Below are 9476 nucleotides of genomic sequence, written 5' to 3'. Positions count from 1 at the left end.
TGTTCTGTCTGTTGATGGGCGTGAAAGATGGAGTACGTAGTTCCTCCGCTAAAAGAGAAGACTCCGATCATTGGCCCGATAAAGAAGATGAATGATAAAATTCTATTTTTGTTGAGAAAAGCTCAACACAGTCTGAATACTAGTCGTACGCGTGTGCTCGGGAATATACTGCAGGAGAAGCAGATGTCATTCTTATGCCTGGAAGTCTTGCGGCTCGTAGCTGATGTTTTGTTTCTCGCTGGCTCAGCTTCACCGCATAAAAGAGAAAAGTGTTGCATGAAAGGTCCCTCTCCCCGTCACCGCTGACGTGGGATAAAAAGCGCCGTCGTTCCCATGCTGCGGTAGCTGTTGTGTGTGGCCACCGGATGGCGCTCAAAAAACGCAGACGTGTATTCTGCAAGCGCAGGATTTGTCGTGTTTCTGTCAGTCTCCGTTTGCACTCTTGATATTTGTTTTCCCCTGTGACTGGATCGCACTTTTGGTCGCAATGTGAAGTGGAGGCAACCCCCGGACGACTGTTGCCTCCCACCTCACATCAGGAGAGGGACAAGAGAAAAGAAAACACCAATACTGCCAGCGTCATCATCATGCAAAACGCCTACATGTACTTAGGTTTTCTTCATCTCTTTACCGAACCAGAAAAAGTCCGTGTTATTCGGATGTGACCGTGTAGTCTTTAACGTTCTGTCAGTTTCTGCTTCTGTTGGAAGATGATGATTTGTATATTTACAGAACAAATCGGCCGTTTACATCGGACGCTCTGAGATATCGTACAGTTACTCTGCATCGTGTGCCTTTTTAAGTACTTTATTTGTCTCCATTTGTTTGTGTCCATGACTACCTCGGAGCTGAGTGAGAGACTTTCGCGCCCAGCCGCGATGTACGAGAAGGCTTCCTCTTGGTGTTGAAGAATTCCCGTGTATCCGCTTCCTTTGTGGATCCAAAGTCGATCGAACCGTTCTCTGATGCTGTATCTCTCCTTTTTCAAAACAATTGTCAACGCGCAGGCAACCCAACCAGAGAATACCTAGGCTTAACTCAGGGAGGAAGGCGAATGCAACATCATTCATAGAGGTCGAAGATGTGTGCATTCCTGTCTTTCTCTATTCAACTTATCAGGTTCTGTTGTAGAGCAACATTTCGATACCATCTTTTTTTTCTTTGCTCATTTCCCTTGAATACACTTTTGCCGAAAAAGGAACAGATGAACCGGATTGAATTTTATAATATGAATTTGTATTTCCTGCTTCAGGGATAACGACAGACACCGTGATTTTAAAGCAGTTTTGTGCTAACAGCATCTGTAGTCGTCTACGGCCCCAAAGTCATTTGGCTGGCCTCGCGTGCTCTTATGTTAGCATTCATGTATCGTTTTACCTCACTGGGTTGTTTGGTCAGACACGAGGTTCTCTCCTGTGGGTTGCACAAGTAGACGTTCAGGTAGTGAGTATCGCAGTAAGCCATGGATTAGGATAACCCGGAGGGACAGGAATAAACAATGGAAATGTTGTGTTAAATTTGAGGTGGTATCACCTCGTTCAGTGCCAGTAGAAGGGTCTTGCTGCTTCACTGGCCCTCCTGACAAATTGTCTTTTCTGTACGGCGACATAGAAGTTCAGCCGCCGATGAAACAACCACACTAATTCTTACGCTTCCTGTCATTGTTCATACTTACCAGTTGTTTTCCATCGGATTTTGCGTGGTTAAGCCTCGTTTGTGTAGTACCGATTTTGCTGCCCACGACTAGGGTGGGACCGCACTTTATGCCCCTCCCAGTTATTTCTGTACTGATTGTTCGTTCGTCTGTTTCCGGAAAGCGAGACCGCATGGTCTTCGTTGATGAGGGAAGCTTCGGCTCTGCTGTATCTTCCAGCTGGCCGCAGGAGAGAAGGCAATGCTTCCGAGAAGATGGCGCCCTGCAATTCCTTTCTCTCCCGAGAGCCTCGCCGAGAGGCAAAGTTCGCTGAGACCGACAAAAGTGGTAGTTCTGCAGTGTCCACTCTGAGCTCTGCAGACGAGAAGAAAGCAAAAAACACAACGGAAATTAGTGATATAGGTCATGGTGCTTCGAGACGTGTGCCAAGCATGCTTCAGAAATTTTTGCGTAAGCAATGTCGTCGAGTTGCGATAGCGGGTCATTTATTTTTTCTCTTCGTTTGGAATTCCTGGTCTTCGTCCGTCGATGGGTTGGACAAGAACAAAGGAGACACAAGCATCGATTTCTCTGTCGCAGCCCCTGAGCTTTCTCTTCCAGCCTGCCCTGATGGTTTCGCCTTCGACAAAGAAACGGTCCGTCTAGACTGCAGTACCACATGCGTATGACACATGCGGATGTGTATTTGTATATGCTTTGTAGAAGTATTTATGCAGTGTCGCATGTGCAAATATGTACGTACACACAATGTTTACATTCGTATATGCATATATTTGGGTAGGTGCCTCCGTGAAACCGTACGCAAGTCTGTACTTGTGCCTGTACTCATCTCTTCTAGAGCTGCAGGCGGGTTTGTGTTTGTCGAAATATAAACGACCTTATTCAGGACGGTTGCTGTTTCCTGTGGGCATGCAAGGAACTAGAGTTACAAATAGCATTTCTAATCTTGTTGGTCAAAGATGTAGGATCAGTTGTTTGGTGAGTCACTTCTCGGTATTTTCTGAAAGCTGATTTCGTGTGTTTATGTTGTCAACTGCAGTTCAGATGTGTGCAGGTCGTTTCTCACAAACCACTCAAGAAATGCCTTCTAGGCGTCATCAACGAAAACATATGCGTGCACTTCGTTCAGCCTATCTCTAGAACGTGCCCTCCAGGCTACCACCAAAAGTTTGTCAGCGATAGCACACCGAAATGTGCCAAGGTGAACTATGCGCAGAAGCTTCTCGGGTGTCATCCTCAAGAAGAGATGATCGATGGACTCTGTGTCCGCGTAAGTCAGTTCACGTGAAGGAGGAGCGTTCTAACTTTTGTTCTGCGCTCTAACAATACGTTCAACTGGTTAGGAGGTCCAGCAGCACGAAACGGTGAACCAACGAGGGTATACCGGGTTTGCTGTTCCTGAGTTTTCAGTTCCTATATTTCCTGCGCTGCAGTAGCGAACACATTGTAGCCACACCCGAGTAACAGCGCAGAAATCCTGGTGTTAGCCACCTGTCAGCTGGGTAAGCTCCTTCATTTTCTAAGAACGATTACTGCCCGTTTCAATGCACACAATTTGTTGCCGGGCTAGTGGACACGCGAAGAAGGCGATGGATGAGCTCTTTTTGAGGAATGCAAAAGCTTGCTAAGTTCAAACCCGCCGAATGCTTACACATAACGGTGTAGTCGCATAACTCCAACTAATGCTGGTTACACGTTGACAAATGTGTCGCTTTGGGGTCGGCATGATAACCGCGTCTCTGTCTACACCTGGATGTGTATAGATTCCCCACGAACAGGAAGCATGCGCTCCGTAGCGTCTCCATGCTCCATCTGTGTGTCGTTATTGTTTTCCCTTCAGCGCACGTACAAAGAAATCGGCTACGTTTGCAGGAAGGGAGACTTGGACGAAAACAACAGGTGCATACTGAAACAACTTCTTCCTCCAATTCTTAAATGCCCGCCGGGCTACAAGGTCATCGAAGACCTATGTGTACTACACAGACCGATTTCTTGTGGTGATACAGATGCGCCGCCTTCTTTCCCGTTTTCTCATTCTTTAGAACGAGAGGCAGCCAGTTTTAGTATCAAACGCGAGCAACGCATTTACTCTCCACACAAAGGTATCTCGAATGCGTTCAACACCCATGAATCAGGCGCCTTCTTAGGAGTAAATAAATCGCCACATTCAAAAACCGCTAATGAGGTTAGTCACCGTGGTGTTCACTCTCCTGTTTTCCCGTATGAATATGACGTAAGTGGAGGAAATCCAGAACAGTCATATGTCTCCGTAGTAACATCGACCCTCGGTGGACACAACATGACTTCCAGCCGAGAGTCTGATGCATACGTCGCGCCTGAGAATCGACCACTGATCTCGCGCATTGAGAACTCCAATCAAGAGCCGTATGGACACAGTTACGGAGGTGACTATGGAAAAACCAATGAACAACCCGGAGACGTCTTCCATTCCGAAGAGTTAACATCGAACGGCGAAGCTTTCGGCCAATATGGTATCCTTCCAGAAGGGTTACAACATTCTTATCGTCCACACAGGCTGTTCACGCAAAAAGCAAGCCGCATGCACCTGTATCCACAAGAGGACGAGTTTTCTACAATTATACCCCTTCCGGCATACTCCGGAATGATTCGTGAAAGCCATGACCAGCACGGAAACAATGTAATGCCTCTTCTATCATCGTCACAAGAAACATACATCCCTACAATTTCTCTGCATGATTCATCCTCGGCTCTGCTCTTACCTGACGCGCCTTACCTCACAGAAGACTCAGAATGGGCGAGAAACGTGCAGAATCACGTTCCTGCGTCTGCCGCCACTTCTGGACCCTCTTCTGTTCTGTCTCCGTTCTCTAGCTCGGCAGACCTTTTACACAAGAATGAAGCTTTCCCGAGATATCTGGCAATGGCAAGAAAAGGCGCTTCCCACAAGGAAGAGAAAATATCAGGAGGTCGAACTGAGAGGAAGAAAGCCGTCCAAATAGAGGGGCGAGTTATTCCTAAGGAACTTTTGGAGAGTGAAAATCGCGTTTTCCTTGGGAAGGATTCAAGAAAACACGGAAACACAGAACCTCGGCGGCTGCTTGGAGGAATAGAAACACAGTCTAACCTGGAGGATCATTGCTACGAGGTACGGTTGTCCTGTCATGGAAAGCAAAATAGCGAAACGCTGCCAAGCTGTCTTTTGAAGAATTGAGAGATACGGAAAAAAAGATGATGCGTGTCTTTTTTCATGACACAAAAGCCGTTTAATCTGGTTAAGTGCGACGCACGAATATCCCTGCTGTGCTTACACGCCTGCGTGGAATATGAGCCAATTTGCCTTAGTGGAGGCGTCAAGTTTGCTAATTAAATTACAAGTTATTTCACTTGTCATTCAGTTTTTCTTTGTTGACAAAAAATATAAGGCATGCACTTCGTTGCTGTGGCGACGTGTGAATGCGTATGCCACCGCTGTTTCCGACGTTTTGATAGAACGCAGGCTTGGACATATATATATATATATATATATATATAATAGCCACCGGAACGTTTCACTAGAACGTCGACCAGGCTATGGTCTGTCCAAATGATCATGTTCTTGTGGTATAAGCACGTGCAACATCGGTATCTGTCACGACAAATTATGCACAGCTGCTGCCCAGTACATTCTGTTCTACTGTTCAGACACTAACGGTGGAGCCAAACCGGGGGTGTCCATTTGACTTTACTCTGGAAATATTCAAGGACGATTCTATCAAATCACCAGTGCTGGTCTGCATGGGAGTACGGGTCCTCCCTTCTGAGGCGCTTTGTGCGGGGAAAGTCGTAGACTCGAGATGCCTCGTCGAGGTACGTAAAATATGGTTTGAAGTCAAGAAAGTAGGTGACAACGGCGTCCATCGGTTGGGCGGATGAGAGACAAGTAGCAGACAAATAGCCCAGCAGCATTCGTGGAGGGGGCACATTTTTCGTCGAAGATCCTGAAAATTCGACTTTGATACACGAACTCCATATTGATCTTCTATATCCCTGTCATCCGATAGCCAAAGAAAGAACCCATAAGCACTTCAACAAACATTTAGCATCCCCGACTCCTACCTGCGCAGTTCAGTATGTCCGATCGAAGACACAGACGACAAAAAGTTGAGTGCCGGAGTGAAACATCACAAACCAGTAATTTGTGAAGCGATGCTGCTACAAAAGTTACCCTTGCGCTGTATCCCCCTCATGTGCAGACCAAAAGACACGCCAAATGGTTTTGCCCACTCGACGTGGTCGTTGAACAGGCACCTGAGCCAAAGATAAAGAAGTGTAAGATTCAAAGTTTGGTGGTTCAGTTCTTTTCAAGTTTGGTTACATGAGAACAGAGCTGGAGAGCTGCAGAAACGTCTCTCTTCCCCTGTGTCCATCTCAAGAGTTGCGCCTGTCCCTAATATGCAACAAGATAAGCCGCAGTAATATCCTCGACCGTACATACATGCGTGCCGTCGTTGTCTAGTTTTCTCTCTGTTTTGCTTATTGTGAGGTTCACATTTCTGCGCATTTGCATTACAGAAAAGCATTGTCTGATATGCTTGTTTCACTCTCTTCCAGTCTTGTTGGTTATCGATTACTCCATGGATGTCGTTTGTTGTTTTCTTAACTCGTGTTTTTGTGCCTATCCAATACAAGCAGCACTCCCGAAGCCCGGGGAACCTAAAAAGATGCCAGGGTCTCATTCAGAGTCAGAAAAGGTCAAAGATGGTTCTTCAAAGCAAGAGCAAACGGAGAAGAAACCTACTTCCCGCTCGGCTTCCGCCTCGACAGAGAGAAGCTCTTCAGCCGCCGTGTTGGACGCGTCAAGCGCTCCTCGACATGCGCAGGGCACGAACTCTACGGACCCAAATGTGAAGAAACCGGGAGAAGAGACAGCAAAGGACGAAAGGGAGAAGGAAGTGGACCGTGCTAGGCATCCCCGGCCCCGGCAACTTGAAAATGTAGTGACACCAGGAAGGATCGATAGGACAGGCGTTTCCGTCGGGCCTTGGGCGGATGCCCTCTTCGTAAACAAGGCCGAAGACGCGGGAAGTGATAGAAGTGCGTTTCGTCAGCTTGGCAAATTGCCCTTTGCTTTGCTTGTTATGGAGATCAACGAACGGCGAAAAGTTTCGGATCCCAAGCAACGGATGAAAGATGAAGTTGAGAAGATGAATTCCTCAAGGAAAATCGATGTCGATGCAGCGCTTCACCACTCTGTGGCGTCTCCTGTCCCGCCAGTGCCACCTTCCCCCGGACAGAAAGAAGGGAAGAGGATGAAAGATATCAAAGCAAAGAAGCTCTCAGATCCGCCAGAGCCACCGCCAACGGGCCTCTGCTATCGCGAGCAAATAGTCGATCAAATTGTTGTCTGTCCAGAAGGATACAATGTCACTCCAGCGCAAGCATGTCAAGCCACCAGTCAGCCGGTTGTCACATGTCATGCGGTAGGCGTAGCGGGAAAAGGTTTTTGATGTTGCACGGGTCCAGATGTTCATAACTGTCCTGGAAGCAACGATGCGCTGCGTGGATCATCGACTATTTCTCACTTCGCGATGGCAGCAATAAGCAGGCTTAGAGGAGCAGCTCAAAACAGTAGAGGCCCACGGGAAGGAGGAGAGTGGCAGACCACTGGAAAGGTTCATTGAAGAGGGTCAGCCACGGAAGAGGCATGCACAGAAGAACAATAGAAGGTTATCATATATGAATTGGACGTGATGCTATGAGAGATCTCTGAGAGTTTTTGTGGGTTTGTGTCAAAAGATGAGTTGAAGTACCATCAGGAGTCCGTCTTCTGTTCGGTGCCTGTATTTCACTGTCGGGTTGCTTGTCTTGTCTTTGCAGGGCTTCCTATTGCTGCCGGAAGGTGTCTGCGTCCAATATGTATATGCTGAGCTCGTCGACATACTCGGTTTGACGCCATCATCTGAGGAAAAGCCAAAAAGTATTGACAAACTGAAGAAAAGTAAAGCTACTGGATTTAGGATTTAGGGCGCTTACCAACGCAGACTCGTGGATCTGGGCATTGCGCAGCAACCAGCCTTTCAGCTTGGCTAAATGTATGGAGTCGAAACGCATTTTTGCCGCAGAATGTATGCAGTGACAAGTGACAGAAACAGTTGAGTAGCCAAAAAAATGAGATAAGTAAGATTGAGAAATACGGTGACTTCGTTGTGCTTGTATCGTATGTCGCGTTGTAACTCTGCGCCCACCTTTTCTCCTCACTGCCTTAAATCACCAGGGCGCGTTTTAAGAAAGTTTTGCGGGATGCCTGATACGATCGCAGCTGAGGTAGCGACCGTATCGTGCTTTGAACAAACAGAAGTACTTCGTAACATATATATATATATATATATATATATCCATACTTTTTGTTTACACATTTGACCCGGTGATGTACGTCACAGACTTCTTCTGTTCTTTCTGCGAGCTCCCAGCCGATAGATCCATTTTCTCACATTTCTTCTCGGACACACTTGCAAAACACATTCACAGGTTTTTCTCCTTCTAACAGATACCGGGATGCTACCCGTCTTCAACAATGCTGTCACGCAATACGGCGTGGTGCGTCACCCGCCACATTTCTCGGCTTGCTTTCCTAAGCGATGTTGATTTACGTATACAGAGTGCCAAGGTTGCCAGTATTTCATTCGACGCTCCTTGAGGGCTTGCCTCGTTGACTGTTTCATACACTACGGAGAAGATTTTTTCAATTAGTATTCACTTATCGCCGTTACATGGTCTGCTGCCCTCCTGAACGGGTGGGGCAGACTCGTTAGCAAATGCTGTCATCAGTTGAAGGGGCGTTCTTCACGTTGGAACCAAGACAGCCATCGTGCGTCTCGTTAAGTGACTGGAAATTCCGAAGCTCAAGAACTTGTGAACAGTGCCTTCCGTTTGTGACGACAGGCCAGTTAAATGGTTACCAGCGACACGTATTGTGCTAAAAATCTCGACTTTAGTATTCATAAAGGATTGATCTTCACCGCACACGAAAATGGGAAAGTTCCTAGACACAGAGAGTCTCGGTCTCAGAAAATTCCGTCCATCAATTTGTAACTCCATATTTTGGTGGCAACTCTAGGGGCGGGACTCCTTTAAGACCTTCTGAAAAGCGAATTATTTTTCTTTGACTGTGTTTTGCCAAGAAACTCAGAGGAGTAGAAGCAAAGTTACTATGTTCCGTCCACTGCTTCTTGCACCGGGGGTTGGTCTTTAGGCACCGAATGCAAGTGTTGTCCCAAATGTGTCTTGTCGTCGACTATCAAACTCCAGGGGTGGCTTACGAATAGAGCGCTTGCTCCTGAATGTAAATCTGAACAATACCACTGTTCAGTTTTTGTTTTCCAGGAGTCCTTCGTCCTCCTAAACACTCCTTCTCATCCTTCGATGGCCTGTTTTCCGGAAGGGTTTCTGGACACGAGTTGCCGGCTGAAAAAAGCACATGCGTTGTGAATATACTATTGAAAACGCCTTTATCTTTAATCTAAAAAAGACCGTGTGCTGTTCGTAAAGATTCTTGTGGTACAATGTCGGAGGAGGACAACGATATCCTGTGCCAGCCTCCACAGAGCCGAAAAAAAACATCGAATGGGAGCTCTTAGAGAGCTCCACTTCAGTCTGCGGAGAAACCCGTTCGCAGTTGCCCGTTCTTGTTCGGTGTCGAGGTTTTCGGCTGTCATTGGCAAGCTTCCGGCTAATCCTCCGCATCGCCATTGCCACTGTTCTCCCTACCATCCATGCAGACACCGGTGTCTCATACCGCTTATGACACTTGTAATGCAGATAAGAGACCGGCAGGTTACGCAGCATGTATGTTCATGTACCA

General features: G+C 47.0%; 2 protein-coding genes across 2 annotated transcripts; one reads left to right on the top strand and one right to left on the bottom strand.

The window, feature by feature from the left end:
• Window positions 1-1444: 1444 nt before the first annotated feature.
• On the bottom strand, window positions 1445-3878 carry TGME49_224675 (hypothetical protein). The gene is made up of 2 exons (XM_018780058.1): window positions 3306-3878; window positions 1445-2008 (listed from the first exon to the last, which is right to left on the bottom strand). The coding sequence occupies exons 1-2, from the start codon at window positions 3378-3380 to the stop codon at window positions 1640-1642; spliced, it is 444 nt and encodes a 147-aa protein (XP_018635952.1). The 5' UTR covers window positions 3381-3878; the 3' UTR covers window positions 1445-1639.
• Window positions 3879-3902: 24 nt separating this feature from the next.
• TGME49_224680 (hypothetical protein) lies at window positions 3903-9109 on the top strand. The gene is made up of 4 exons (XM_018780059.1): window positions 3903-4781; window positions 5318-5482; window positions 5869-5944; window positions 6308-9109. Exons 1-4 carry the CDS (start codon window positions 3954-3956, stop codon window positions 7120-7122), a joined length of 1884 nt encoding a protein of 627 aa, XP_018635953.1. The 5' UTR covers window positions 3903-3953; the 3' UTR covers window positions 7123-9109.
• The last annotated feature ends 367 nt before the right edge of the window (window positions 9110-9476 follow it).

This window comes from Toxoplasma gondii, chromosome X (assembly GCF_000006565.2).
Source record: "Toxoplasma gondii ME49 chromosome X, whole genome shotgun sequence".
Classification (NCBI taxonomy): domain Eukaryota; phylum Apicomplexa; class Conoidasida; order Eucoccidiorida; family Sarcocystidae; genus Toxoplasma; species Toxoplasma gondii.
Note: the sequence above shows the minus strand (reverse complement) of the source record. Positions and strands in the feature narration are given on the sequence as shown.